The sequence below is a fragment of the Pristiophorus japonicus genome, chromosome 31, assembly GCF_044704955.1.
Source record: "Pristiophorus japonicus isolate sPriJap1 chromosome 31, sPriJap1.hap1, whole genome shotgun sequence".
In the NCBI taxonomy this organism is placed as follows: domain Eukaryota; kingdom Metazoa; phylum Chordata; class Chondrichthyes; family Pristiophoridae; genus Pristiophorus; species Pristiophorus japonicus.
In genome coordinates, this window is record NC_092007.1 from 7,324,932 (window position 1) to 7,340,247 (window position 15,316).

A 15,316-nucleotide genomic window follows, 5' to 3' on the forward strand; every position below is an offset into this window, starting at 1 on the left:
TTCTTGTGTTTATTTTATGGTGTCTTTAACGTAGTGAAATGTCCCAAGGTGCTTCACAGGAGCATTTTAAGACAAAACAGATAAATTTGATGCCGAGCCACACAAGACGAAATTACAGATGACCAAAAGCTTCGTCAAAGAGGAAGTTTTTAAGGAGCGTCTTAAAGAGGATAGAGAGGCGGAGAGGTTTAGGGAGGGAATTCCAGAGCTTGGGGCCCAGGCAACAGAAGGCACGGCCACCAGTGATTGAGCGATTATAATCAGGGATGTTCAAGAGGGCAGAATTAGAGGAGCGCAGACATCTCGGGGGAGTTGTGGGACTGGAGGGGGTTACAGAGATAGGGAGGGGTGTCGGGCCTAGAGGAGGTTACAGAGATAGGAAGGGGTGTAGGGGCTGGAGGAGGTTACAGACAGAGATAGGGAGGGGCAAGGCCATGGAGGGATTTGTAAACAAGGATGAGAATTTTGAAATCGAGGCGTTGCTTAACCAGCAGCCAATGTAGGTTAGCGAGCACTGGGTGATGGGTGAGTGGGACTTGGTGCGAGTTAGGACACGGGTCAGTGAGCACAGGGGGTGATGGGTGAGTGGGACTTGGTGCGAGTTAGGACACGGGGCAGTGAGCACAGTGGGTGATGGGTGAGTGGGACTTGGTGCGAGTTAGGACACGGGGCAGTGAGCACAGTGGGTGATGGGTGAGTGGGACTTGGTGCAAGTTAAGACATGGGGCAGTGAGCACAGGGGGTGATGGGTGAGTGGGACTTGGTGCGAGTTAGGACACAGGGCAGTGAGCACAGTGGGTGATGGGTGAGTGGGACTTGGTGCGAGTTAGGACACGGGGCAGTGAGCACAGGGGGTGATGGGTGAGTGGGACTCGGTGCGACTTAGGACACAGGCTGCCGAGTTTTGGATGACCTCACGTTTACGTGGGGTAGAATGTGGGAGACCAGCCAGGAGTGTGTTGGAATAGTCAAGTCTGGAGATAACAAAGGCACGGATGAGGGTTTCAGCAGCAGATGAGCTGAGGCAGGGGCGGAAATGGGCAATAAGAACATAAGAACATAAGAAATCGGAGCAGGAGTAGGCCATACGGCTTCTCAAGCCTGCTCTGCCATTTAATACAATCATGGCTGATCTGATCATGGACTCAGGTCCACTTCCCTGCCCGCTCCCCATAACCCTTATTCCCTTATCGGTTAAGAAACTGTCTATCTCTGTCTTAAATTTATTCAATGTCCCAGCTTCCACAGCTCTCTGAGGCAGAGAATTCCACAGATTTACAACCCTCAGAGAAGAAATTTCTCCTCGTCTCAGTTTTAAATGGGCGGCCCCTTATTCTAAGATCATGTCCTCTAGTTCTAGTCTCCCCCATCGGTGGAAACATCCTCTCTGCATCCACCTTGTCAAGCCCCCTCAATCTTATACGCTTCGATAAGATCACCTCTCATTCTTCTGAATTCCAATGTGTATAGGCCCAACCTGCAGGAGGGAAGAGATGAGGAGATGTTTTTTTTCAAATGCAGTGAGTTGTTATGATCTGGAACGCGCTGCCTGAAAGGGCGGTGGGAGCAGATTCAATAGTAACGTTCAAACTGGGAATTGGATAAATACTGGAAGGGGAAAAACATTTCAGGGCTACGGGGGAAGAGCAGGGGGAGTGGGACGAATTGGATCGTTCTTTCAATGAACTGGCACAGGCTCGAGTGGCCGAATGGCCTCTCTTTGTGCTATATCATTCTATAAATACATCTGCCATAAAAGTGCATAGAACAGAGAGTAAATACATCGGACACTCACATACCACTCACCCGTAAACTGACTCATAGAAACGTTTAAAATTCTGACGGGTTTAGACAGGTTAGATGCAGGAAGAATGTTCCCAATGTTGGTGAAGTCCAGAACCAGGGGTCACAGTCTAAGGATAAGGGGTAAACCATTTAGGACCGAGATGAGGAGAAACTTCTTCACCCAGAGAGTGGTGAACCTGTGGAATTCTCTACCACAGAAAGTAGTTGAGGCCAATTCACTAAATATATTCAAAAGGGAGTTAGATGAAGTCCTTACTACTCGGGGGATCAAGGGGTATGGCGAGAAAGCAGGAAGGGGGTACTGAAGTGCATGTTCAGCCATGAACTCATTGAATGGCGGTGCAGGCTAGAAGGGCTGAATGGCCTACTCCTGCACCTATTTTCTATGTTTCTATGTTTCTATGACTGTGCTAAAGCACAAATTAGAGGATAATGGTTTTCGAGTTCAGACTTTTAAGTGGACTTATTCAGCCACTATGATAGAGCAATAGGATTTGTTACACAGTTTACAAGGTTAGGTTTGTCCATTAGTCTGTCGCTTTGAAGTATTGGTCAATGTTTCTGACTATATTATCCAGGGCGTACAAAGTGAGAATGCATTTTGTCAGCCCTATCGTATCGCCATTCCACTCATTTGAAATTGCAAACATGATGCGCTGTTTCATCCCGGTATCTTTTGAGAACTTTCCAAACTAAAAGAAAAAGGAGAGACAGGTTTTAAAAGTATTCAAAACTGGTCAAGGTGATTAAATGTTCTACATCACAAATCTGAACCAACATTCACTAAAAAAAATTATCTGGTCATTTATCTCATTGGCTGCCACGTTTCCTATATTATCAGTGGGTAACCTTTGGCATTGTTGCCAAATTAAGTTAATTTAAGGGTTAAGTCATGACAGGAGAGCCCAGACCCCTGTCATGCTCCTCCTGTGCTATGTGGGAAGTCAGGGACGCTTCCAGTGTCCCTGACTACAATGGGTGCAGGAAGTGTGTCCAGCTGCAGCTCCTGACAGACCGCATTGCGGCACTGGAGCTGCACATGGACTCACTCTGGAGCATTCACGATGCTGAGGATGTCATGAATAGCACGTTTAGTGAATTGGTCACATTGCAGGCAAAGGTTACATAGGCAGATAGGGAATGGGTGACCATCAGGCAGAGCAGTGGAAGGAAGGTAGTACAGGGGTCCCCTGTGGTCATCTCCCTCCAAAACAGATATACCGTTTTGGGTACTGTTGGGGGAGATAACTCATCAGGGGAAGGCAGCAGCAGCCAAGTTCATGGCTCTGCTGCACAGGAGGGCAGGAAAATGAGTGGGAGAGCTATAGTGGTAGGGGATTCTATTGTAAGGGGAATAAATAGGCACTTCTGTGGCCACAATCAAGACTCCAGGATGGTATGTTGCCTCCCTGGTGCAAGGGTCAAGGATGTCTCGGAGCGGCTGCAGGACAATTTGGAGGGGGAGGGTGAACAGCTAGTTGTCGTGGTGCATATAGCTACCAACGATATAGGAAAAAAAAAAAACAGGATGAGGTTCTACAAGCTGAATTTAGGGAGTTAGGAGTTAAACTAAAAAGTAGGACCTCAAAGGTAGTAATCTCAGGATTGCTACCAGTGCCACATGCTAGTCAGAGTAGAAACAGCAGGAAAGTTAAGGTAAATACGTGGCTTGAGGAATGGTGCAAGAGGGAGGGATTCAAATTCCTGGGACATTGGAACCGGTTTGGGGGGAGGTGGGACCAGTACAAACCGGACGGTCTGCACCTGGGCAGGACCGGAACCAATGTCCGAGAGGGAGTGTTTGCTAGTGCTGTTGAGGAGGGCTTAAACTAATATGGCAGGGGGATGGGAATCTATGCAGGGAGACAGAGGGAAGTAAAATGGGGGCAGAAGCAAAAGGTAGAAAGGAGATGAGGAAAAGTGGAGGGCAGTGAAATCAAAAGGTAAAAGTCAAAAAGGGCCACATTACAACAAAATTATAAAAGGACAAAGAGTGTTTAAAAAAACAAGCCTGGAGGCTCTGTATCTCAATGCGAGGAGCATTCGTAATAAGGTGGACGAATTAACTGCGCAGATAGCTGTTAACAAATATGATGTAATTGGGATTACGGAGACATGCTCCAGGTTGACCAAGGCTGGGAACTCAACATCCAGGGATATTCAATATTCAGGAAGGCTTGACAGGAAGGAAAAGAAGGTGGGGTAGCGTTACTGGTTAAAGAGGAGATTAATGCAATAGTAAGGAAGGACATTAGCTTGGATGATGTGGAATCTGTATGGGTAGAGCTGCGGAACACCAAAGGGCAGAAAACGCTAGTGGGCGTTGTGTACAGACCATCAAACAGTAGTGAGGTTGGGGATGGCATCAAACAGGAAATTAAGTATGCGTGCAATAAAGGTACAGCAGTTATCATGGGTGACTTTAATCCGCATATAGATTGGGCTAACCAAACTGGTAGCAATACGGGGGAGGAGGATTTCCTGGAGTATATAAGGGATGGTTTTCTAGACCAATACGTCGAGGAACCAATTAGAGAGCTGGCCATCCTAGACTGGGTATTGTGTAACAAGAGATGATTAATTAGCAATCTTGTTGTGCGAGATCCCTTGGGGAACAGTGACCATAATATGGTAGATTTCTTCATTAAGATGGAGAGTAACACAGTTAATTCAGAGACTCGAGTCCTGAAGTTAAAGAAAGGTAACTTCGATGGTATGAGACGTGAATTGGCTAGGATAGACTGAAGAATGATACTTAAAGGGTTGTCGGTGGATTGGCAATGGCAGACATTTAAAGATCACATGGATGAACTTCAACAATTGTACATCCCTGTCTGGCGTAAAAATAAAACGAGGAAGGTGGCTCAACCGTGGCTAACAAAGGAAATTAGGGATAGTGTTAAATCCAAGGAAGAGGCATATAAATTGGCCAGAAAAAGCAGCAAACCTGAGGACTGGGAGAAATTTAGAATTCAGCAGAGGAGGACAAAAGGTTTAATTAGGAGGGGGAAACTAGAGTATGAGAGTAAGCTTGCAGGGAACATTAAAAACTGACTGCAAAAGCGTCTTATCGATATGTGAAGAGAAAAAGATTAGTGAAGACAAATGTAGGTCCCTTGCAATCAGAAGCAGGTGAATTTATAATGGGGAACAAAGAAATGTTCTTTGGTTCTGTCTTCACTAAGGAAGACACAAATAACCCTCCGGAAATACTAGGGGACCGAGGGTCTAGCGAGAAGGAGGAATTGAAGAAAATCCTTATTAGTCAGGAAATTGTGTTAGGGAAATTGATGGGACTGAAGGCCGATAAATCCCCAGGGCCTGATAGTCTGCATCCCTGAGTAGTTAAGGAAGTGACCCTAGAAATAGTGGATGCATTGGTGGTCATTTTCCAACAATCTATAGACTCTGGATCAGTTCCTATTGACTGGAGGGTAGCTACGGTAACCCCACTTTTTAAAAAAAGGAGGGAGAGAAAACAGAGAATTATAGACTGGTTAGCCTGACATCGGTAGTAGGGAAAATGTTGGAATCAATTATATAAGATGTAATAGCAGCGCATTTGGAAAGCAGTGACAGGATCGGTCCAAGTCAGCATGGATTTATGAAGGGGAAATCATGTTTGACAAATCTTCTGGAATTTTTTGAGGATGTAACTAATAGAGTGGACAAGGGAGAACCAGTGGATGTGGTGTATTGGACTTTCAAAAGCTTTTGACAAGGTCCCACACAAGAGATTGGTATGCAAAATTAAAGCACATGGTATTGAGGGCAATGTATTGCCGTGGATAGAGAACTGGTTGGCAGACAGGAAGCAGAGAGTGGAATAAACAGGTCCTTTTCAGAATGTCAGGCAGTGACTAGTGGGGTGCCGCAGGGTTCAGTGCTGGGACCCCAACTATTTAGAATATACATTAATGATTTAGATGAAGGAATTGAATATAATATCTCCAAATTTGCAGATGACACTAATGTGAGCTGTGAAGAGGATGCTAAGAGGTTGCAGAGTGACTTGGACAGGTTAGGCGAGTGGGCAAATGCATGGTAGATGCAGTATAATATAGATAAATGTGAGGTTATCCACTTTGATGGCAAAAACACGAAGGCAGAATATTATCTGAATGGTGACAGATTAGGAAAAGGGGAGGTGCAACGAGACCTGGGTGTCATGGTCCATCAGTCATTGAAAATTGGCATGCAGGTACAGTAGGCGGTGAAGGTGGCAAATGGCAAGAGGATTTGAGTATAGGAGCAGGGAGGTCTTACTGCAGTTGTCCAGGGCCTTGGTGAGGCCACACCTTGAATATTGTGTACAGTTTTGGTCTCCTAATGTGAGGAAGGACATTCTTGCGATTGAGGGAGTGCAATGAAGGTTTACCAGACTGATTCCCGGGATGGCAGGACTGACATATAAGAAAGACTGGATCGACGAGGCTTATATTCACTGGAATTTAGAAGAATGAGAGAGGGGATCTCATAGAAACATATAAAATTCTGACGGGATTGGACAGGTTAGATGCAGGAAGAATGTTCCCGATGTTGGGGAAGTCCAGAACCAGGGGTCACAGTCCAAGGATAAGGGGTAAGCCATTTAGGACCGAGATGAGGAGAAACTTCTTCACTCAGAGAATTGTGAATCTGTGGAACTCTCTATCACAGAAAGTTGTTGAGGCCAGTTCGTTAAGATATATTCAAAAGGGAGTTAGATGTGGCACTTACAGCTAAAGGGATCAAGGGGTATGGATAGAAAGCAGGAATGGGGTACTGAAGTTGCAAAAATGATCAGCCATGATCATATTGAATAGTGGTGCAGGCTTGAAAGGCCGAATAGCCTACTCCTGCACCTATTTTCCCTGTTTTTATGTTTTTATTACAACAGTTACTACATTTCATTGTCTGTGAAGCGCTTTGGGACAATCTGAGATGGAGAAAGGCGTTATATAAAAACCAGTCTGTCCAAATATGTGGCAGCCAATTTCTGCACAGCAAGCTCCCATAAATAACAATTAAATAAATCACTCGATAATCTGTTTTTAGTTCTTGATTGACGGATAAATGTTCACCAGGACACCTCGAGACCTCCGCTGCTTTTCTTCAAGATAGTGCCACGGGAAATTTTACATCCACTTTGAGAGTTTAATGTCTCAGCTGAAAGATGGCACCTCCGACAGTGCGGCATTCCCTCAATACTGCACTGGAGTGGCAGGCTGGATTTTCAGCTCAAGTCTCTGGGGTGGGACTATTAACCCCCAACCTTCCGACTCAGAGGTGAGAGTGCTACCCACTGAGCCATGGGTGACACCCTTGAGAAGGCCATGCATGTCGTGTTGGCTGCCTGCGTTACCTCACTGTGACAGGTCTCACAACTAAACCTAGCCTCCTGTATTGCATGCATTTCAGTGACCCTTCAGTACTGCCCTCCTCCTCCCCGGAGATATGTACCCGACCAACTTGGGGAGGGGAAGAAAGCCCTGGCCAATGTCTATACTTTGGGGCTTACTGTATCAATACAACTATTTTCAGTGAGCGAACCTTGTTTTTAATCGCACACGTACTGTGACTGAAAGCAGCTAACACCATGATCCATGCCTCTAGCCAAACTGTTCCAGTACAGCTACAGCACTTGCATCTACCCGACAATGTGGAAAATTGCTCAAGTATGTGCTGTCTACAAAAAAACAGGACATATCCAATCCAGCCAATTACCGCCCCATCAGCTTACTCTCAATTATCAGCAAAGTGATGGAAGTGTCGTCGACAGTGCTATCAAGCAGCACTTACTCACCGATGCTCAGTTTGGGTTCCGCCAGAACAACTCGGCTCCATACCCTATTACAGCCTTGGTCCAAACATGGACAAGAGCTGAATTCCAGAGATGAGGTAAGAGTGACTGCCCTTGACATCAAGGCAGCATTTGACCGAGTGTGGCACCAAGGAGCCCTAGTAAAACTGAAGGAAATGGGAATCGAGGGGGAAAACTCTGAACTAGCTGGAGTCATACCCAACACAAAGGAAGATGGTTGTGGTGGTTGGAGGTCAATTGACCAGAAACCTAACTGGATCAGCCACATAAATACTGTGGCTACAAGAGCAGGTCAGAGGCTGGGTATTCTGCAGTGACTGTCTCAACTCTGCAAGGCACAAGCTAGGAGTGTGATGGAATACTCTCCACTTGCCTGTATGAGTTGCAGCTCCAGCAACACTCAAAAAGCTCAACACCATCCACGAAAAAAAAGTCATCTTGATTGACACCCCATGCAGCACCTTAAACATTCACTCCCTCCACCACCGTGCAATGCCTCTACAGTGTGTACCATCCACAGGAAACACTGCAGCAACTTGCCCAGGCTTCTTCGACAGTACCTCCCAAACCTTTAACTCTACCATCTCGAAGGACCATGGTCCAAGGCACGTGGGAACACTATCACCTCCAAGTTCCCCTCCAAGTCATCCTGACTTGGAAATATATCGGCCGTTCCTTCATCGGCGCTGGGTCAAAATCCTGGAACTAACAGCACTGTGGGAGCACCTTCACCACACGGACTGCAGCGGTTCAAGGTGGCGGCTCACCACCACTTTCTCAAGGGGGATTAGGGATGGGCAATAAATGCCGGCCTTGCCAGTGACGCCCACATCCTGAGAACAATTTAGATTTCAATTGTATTAATATCAATGCACCTGATTCTACAAATTAAAACACACTCATTACCTTCTGCTGTAGTGGTTTGTATTCATAAATGCGATGATAGTCTTTCTCTGATATTTCTAATCGGTCAATGTTGGTCCCAATCACAATCCTGTAAATATCTGAAAAGAGACATTTGATAAAAATATGAATGTTAAACATAAAACTGAATGGCGACAAAGGTTACGTAGGCAGAAAGAGAAACTGAGACATACATTTCTTCGCCACAATGGTTTGTAGTTCCTGAAACTGCTTCATCAAATCATCAGAAATGTTGTCCATGATGTTGGTGTTAACAACGAATACGACTCCATGAATTACATTTTCCGGAACGACGGGATACTTGGCATCATTTGAATCAGGATTGAATTCCTGCATCTAAGTTAGAGAAAAGTGAATGGGTTATACTAAAAGCTACCAACGGCACAATGTTTACATCTACTCAGCACAATGGTGAATGATGACTGGAGGGGTTCCTAGTCCCATCAGACAAGGTCCATGCATCTCATTCACCAATCCTACTGAGATCCAGAGGGGTCGCGACCTCAGTCTTGGGTTTCGGTGTCAGTAAGGGTCTCCCCCACCCGCCTCTCACTGTCAAACTCCAGCTGTGCCTATGCCTCTCCTACTTTCTGTATTTTTCTGTTTCATTCCCTTTGTGCATTTATCTTTTTATTACTCTGTCCCTGTGTGATACTCTGTAACCTCTCTATGTGTTTCTCTGCGTGTTACTCTCGGACTTTTCTCACTGTTTCTCTATTATTCTGCCTTGGGTTTGGTGTTTTCCTGACATTTTCACAGCATTGTTTACACAGCATTTTCCACTGCTACAGATCCAGATTTTAAAATATAACCTGGAATGAAACAACTTAATTGAAATCCATGAAAACTTGCTTTAACATAGAGGCTATTTTAATATTTCTATAATCTAAAGATTAATATGCCTTGTATCTAGCATGCTCCCTCAGATGATTTTTCGATGTTAAATGATTTTAAATATAAACCCAGTTACGAATGCCCTTTAACTGATTTCAGCAGTTTACAGTAGCACAGAAAAGCTAGGAATGGGAGGTGTGTCTCGTGTTTGGTACAGATTGTTGGTAGGTGAGTGATTGAGGGTGTGGGGGTCATGCATTGAGCAGTGTGTGAGGCTAGTGGTGCAGTTAGTAGGAGACGGCTTTTGAAGCAGCATTCACTGACCTTGACCAGTGGCCTGAGGTCATGTAGCTTCTTTGGGCACTGGAGCCATGTGGTGGGGAGGGGTGGGGCGATGGCAGGGGGGGTGGGGGCACGACACTGCTGGCAGTGAGGGCGTTGGTGATGTGGTCCCACAACCTCCTTGCTTGAGGGCCTCCCTGGGTAGAGGGCCTGTTTTGCAGTGCTGATCCTCTGCACAAAGCTGGAGTGCTGAGTGAAAGCCCCTGGGTGCCCCTTCCCTGACTTGCTGAGCCACTATGGTTAGTGCTGAAGCACTTTTCCCATTTTACAAGGTACGGAAGGCAATGAAGCTTTAAGAGCTGAAGACTCCCATTCGGGAATTCTTTTTAGCGTTAATTTTTTTGTGAGAAGGCAGTTGAGCCTTAAGGGCTGAAAACCACTTATTGTTACGTGATTTTTATCATATTTCAGTTTATGTTCCTGTGAAGAATCATCATGTCTGGAAGAGGTAAAAGGAGGCAAAGGACTGGGAAAAGGCGGAGACACGCGGGGTGCTGAAGGTTTGCCTGAAGAATGTGATCAGGGATGCGGTCACCCACACTGAGCACGCCAAGCGCAAGACGGTCACTGCCATGGATGTGATGTACGCTCTGAAACTGCAGGGCAGCACTCGCTATGCTCGACCTGCGTGAGAACACCAGCGGCAGGTCAGGGCCATAAAAGGAGCGGAAGTGCGATGCCTGGGAGCAGCGTGGAGGCATATGCCACTTCAGGGAGCAGTGTGAGCTGGTGCAGGAGGGCGAGCGAAGAGAGACATCATCAAGAACCAGTTCGGTGATTGGAGAGTGGGCAGATACAGCAGGAGCGGCGAGAGACTGTAGAGGGATGTGATCGGGGCCCAGGAGAGGCGTGAGTTCGGGGCCAGGGGCAGCACGGACCAGCCCACACTGCATTGTGTGCGCGCACTTGGTCCGTGCAGCAGAGCTGTTCTCCAGTCGTCTTAGATAACCCTTGCCACTGGACCAAGACCGAGCTCCGTGCAACAGTCACCACACGTTAAAAAATCCATGCACAGGCATCTTCTATCCTTCAGAATGTAGTTCAAGATCTGGAATATTAGGTTCTTCATTGAAACACCTGTGAACTCATCCTTTTTTGGCATGGAAGCAAGTCATCTTCGCTTCGAGGGACTATCTATGATGATATTGATCATTTTGGAAGGCGTTGCCCTTTTAAGAAAATGACAATGCATTGCCCTTTTAAGAAAGCCACATGTGCTTTGCGAAATCACAGCCTCGCTCCCGGAGGTTGTTCGAATCTGCAACGCTGATTCTGGACACCATATTGGGGTCCGCCGCCGAGACCAAGGCCAACTGGTCAGCGCGCTGGGCTAATGATAATTCATCCCCAGTGTCAACCCGTTAACCCCAGGCCGTGGTGGCACCGGCAGCTTTTGTGATCACCACGAATTTCTAGGCCTTTGTATTTGTATTTGCTCATACAGGTAAATCGTACTGAATCTGGATAGAGTCCAAGGGGGAGTCTAGGGGGATTTGATTGAGGTTTATAAAATAATGAAGGGAATAGACAGTGATCCAGCTGACCGTTTATTTCAATTAAATAGGTTAGGCAGGACCAGGGGCACAAATCTAAGCTGTATAGGGCTAGATCTAGGTTAGATGCCAGGATTTGGTTCTTTGCCCAGAGAATAGTAGCCCTCTGGAACAAGCTGCTCTCTCATGTGATGGATGCAGACTCACTGAATTCCTTCAAGTGAAAGCTGGAATTGTTTGTGGCTGGGACAGAGATCACCTCTTATAGAAGGTCGGTACTGCAGGGAATTCAAGGCCAGAGCGATCTCCTGGACTAGCTTCGATCGCCGAGATGGTTTGGAGAGGAATTTCCCAGATTTTTCCCCCCAAATTGGCCTGGTTTTTATATCTGTTTTTTTTTCCTCTCTCAGGAGGTCACGTGGTTTCGGGTGGGGTGGAGTGTATGTTGTGATACACAGCCCTCTGTGGAGGCGTGATTGGCAGAGAGGGGGTAGGGAAAGCCAACTCCAGTGGTACCCTACTCCTGACAAAACGTCTAGAACATGAACTCCTCATCACCAACACCCTGTTCCACCAGAGGGACAAATACAAGGCATCGTGGCAACACCCTCGCTCCAAACACTGACACCTGCTTGACGATGTCATCGTCCAAGCCAGGGATCGCAAGGATGTGCACTTCACCCGCGCCGTGACAGGAGCTGACGACTGCTGGACAGACCACCGCCTAATCCAATCCATCATCAACATTAACATTACCCCAAAGCAGAGGGGACAGCAGAAGCAGTTCCATAAAAAAGTTAATGCCGGGGCACTTAGAGACCCAGCTAAGAGAGCCGTATACAGCCAGCACCTCACAGCTAACCTGGCGAGCCTTAATGACCCTGAGATGCTGAATGCCCATAGCGCTTGGTCTGCCCTCCAGGTCTCTATAACCAGTGCCTGTGAAGAGACACTTGGTCACTCAACCAGAAAACACCAGGACTGGTTTGATGAAAATGATCAGGAGATCGATGAACTAATAGATCGCAAGCGCAAAGCATTTCTGAGTCTCAAGCAACAACCCAATTCGGGAAACAGCATTACAGATGGCTGAAGGCTCAGGTCCAACAAAAAACCTGGGACCTAAAGAACAGGTGGTGGATGGAGAAAGCACAGGAGATGCAACAACTGGCCGACAGCCATGATATGCAAGGATTCTTCACTGTAGTCAAGGCCACCTACGGTCCAAACTCCCAAGGCCCCACCCCACTCCTGGCCAAGAATGGGGAAACACTCATCAAGGACACCGAGGCTGTCAGGGCCCGATGGAAGATTTCCTCAATCGAGACTCTGCCTTTGACTCGAGTGTTCTCGACTCCATCCCGCAGCATGCGACCAGTCACCAACTCAATGAAACTCCAATATTGCATGAGGTAGGCAAAGCCATAAAACAGCTGAAGAATAACAAGACTACGGGTGCGGATGGAATCCCTGCTGAAGCGCTAAAGTATGGCAGAGAGGTGCTGTTGGCGCGGATACATGACCTCATCTCTCTCATCTGGAGGGAGGAGAGCATGCCAGGGGATCTGAGAGATGCAATGATTGCGACCATTTTTTTAAAAAGGGGACAAGTCCGACTGCGGCAACTACAGGGGAATCTCCCTGCTATCAGCCACTGGGAAAGTTGTTGCTAGAGTCCTCCTCCCCCTGTATCCGAGGTGCTCCTCCCGGAATCACAATGCGGATTTCGTCTGCTACGGGGCACCACGGACATAATCTTTGCAGCGCGACAGCTGCAGGAAAAATGCAGGGAGCAGCGCCAGCCCTTATACATGGTCTTCTTCGATCTTACAAAGGCCTTGGACACGGTCAACTATGAGGGTCTATGGAGCGTCCTCCTCTGTTTCGGATGCTCCCAAAAGTTTGTCAACATCCTTTGCCTGCTTCACAATGACATGTATGCCGTGATCCTTCCCAACGGATCCATTACAGACCCAATCCATGTGCAGACCAGGGTCAAACAGGGCTGCGTCATCACTCCAACCCTCTTCTCAATCTTCCTCGGTGCCATGCTCCACCTCACAATCAACATGCTCCCCGCTGGAGTGGAACTAAACTACAGAACCAGTGGGGAAGCTGTTTAACCTATGCTGCCTCCAGGCCAGGTCCAAGATCACCCCAACCTCTGTCGTTGAGCTACAGTACGCGGACGATGCCTGCGTCTGCGCACATTCAGAGGCTGAACTCCAGGATATAGACAATGTATTCACTGAGGCATACGAAAGCATGGGCCTTACGCTTAACATCCGTAAGACAAAGGTCCTCCACCAGCCTGTCACCGCCGCACAGCACTGCCCTCCAATCATCAAGATTCACGGCGCAGCCCTCGACAATGTGGACCATTTCCCATATCTCGGGTGGCTCTTATCAACAAAGGCAGACATTGATGCGGAGATTCAACATCGCCTCCAGTGCGCCAGTGCAGCCTTTGGCCATCTGAGGAAAAGAGTGTTTGAAGACTAGGCCTTCAAATCTACCACCAAGCTCATGGTCTGCAGGACTGTAGTAATACCCGCCCTCCTGTATGGATCTGAGGCATGGACAATGTCTAGAAGGCACCTCAAGTCGCTGGAGATAAATCACCAACGATGTCTCCGCAAGATTCTGCAAATCCCCTGGGAGGACAGGCGCACCAACATCAGTGTCCTCGACCAGGCTAACATCCCCAGTATTGAAGCACTGACCACACTCGATCAGCTTCACTGGGCAGGCCACATAGTTCGCATGCCAGATACGAGACTCCCTAAGCAAATGCTTTATGCGGAGCTCCTTCGTGGTAAACGAGCCAAAGGAGGACAGCGGAAGCGTTACAAGGACATCCTCAAAGCCTCCCTGGTAAAGTGCGACATCACCACCGACACCTGGGAGACCCTGGCCGCAGACTGCCCGAGGTGGAGAAAGTGCATCCGGGAGGGCGCTGAGCTCTTCGAGTCTCAATGCAAAGAGCGTGAAGAGGCCAAGCGCAGGCAGCGGAAGGAGCGCACGGCAAACCAGTCCCACCCACCCCTTCCCTCGACGAATGTCTGTCCCACCTGTAACAGGGTCTGTGGCTCTCGTATCGGACCGTTCAGCCATCAAAGAACTCACTCTGGGAGTGGAAGCAAGTCTTCCTCGATTCCGAGGGATTGCCTATGATGATGACACAAGGTATCGCGATTGTGTGGGATGGGCTTGATGGACCAGATGGTCTTTACTTGTCCGTCATTGCTTGTATAGTGTGGAGCCCACAGTACTCAAACTGAGGGCTTAAGGTTTTCTATCAGCTGATCATTACCTCTTGGCTTTTTTTATTCTACATTTCTTCTAATAAAATCGAGAATGCCACTAGTTTCTGTATGTTCTCATCAACCTGACTTTCTGCCTCTAATTCCTGTGAACCTGTGCCTTCCCAATCCCTCTGCTCTTCCACAGTGTTATGTATGTAAACTTTATAATAGTGTAAGTCTTGCCACCAGGGGGCACACCTGTTGGAGACCCAAGGGTCACCTGCACACCTCATGCAAGCAAGTATAAAAGGTTGTCTGTTATGCTGCTTCTTCACTCTGGAGTTTGATTAAAGAGACTAAGGTCACATCAGTTTGAGCTTACAGCATACAGTCTTGTGGAGTTATGCTGAACATAACAATTGGCGACGAGTAACAGATCACGACCTTTCACACGGTTATGGCTGCTGTTGGCATTCTTGAGAGATTTGTTGAGGGTGATGATTGGGAAGCCTTCGTTGAGCGTGTTGACCAGTACTTCGTGGCCAATGAGCTGAATACAGACAGTCACGCGGTCAAGCGCAGGGCGATTTTCCTCACCGTTTGTGAGTCCACGATATACGGCCTCATCAAAAATCTGCGAGCATCGACGAAACCAATGGACAAGGCATATGCAGAGTTGTGTACGCTGGTTCTGGAACGCCTCAAGCCGAAGGACAGCATCTTGATGGCCAGGTATCGCTTTTATATGCACCATCGCTCCAAGGGACAGAACGTGACGAGCTATGTCGCTGACCTAAGACGCCTTGCGGGACCGTGCGAATTTGCTGGATTTTTGGGGGAAATGTTGCGGGACATTTTCGTGCTTGGAA

General features: G+C 47.5%; 1 protein-coding gene across 1 annotated transcript in view; it reads right to left on the reverse strand.

The window, feature by feature from the left end:
* The window catches only part of LOC139240384 (interferon-induced protein 44-like), a 37,586-nt gene continuing 22,270 nt past the window's right edge, over positions 1-15,316 (reverse strand). The window contains exons 5-7 of the mRNA XM_070868874.1: positions 8,707-8,869; positions 8,516-8,613; positions 1-2,498 (exon numbers count right to left, since the gene is read on the reverse strand). Coding sequence (XP_070724975.1) covers positions 2,334-2,498; positions 8,516-8,613; positions 8,707-8,869 — 426 coding nt within the window. The 3' untranslated portion in view covers positions 1-2,333. The remainder of the gene's footprint in view (positions 2,499-8,515; positions 8,614-8,706; positions 8,870-15,316) is intronic.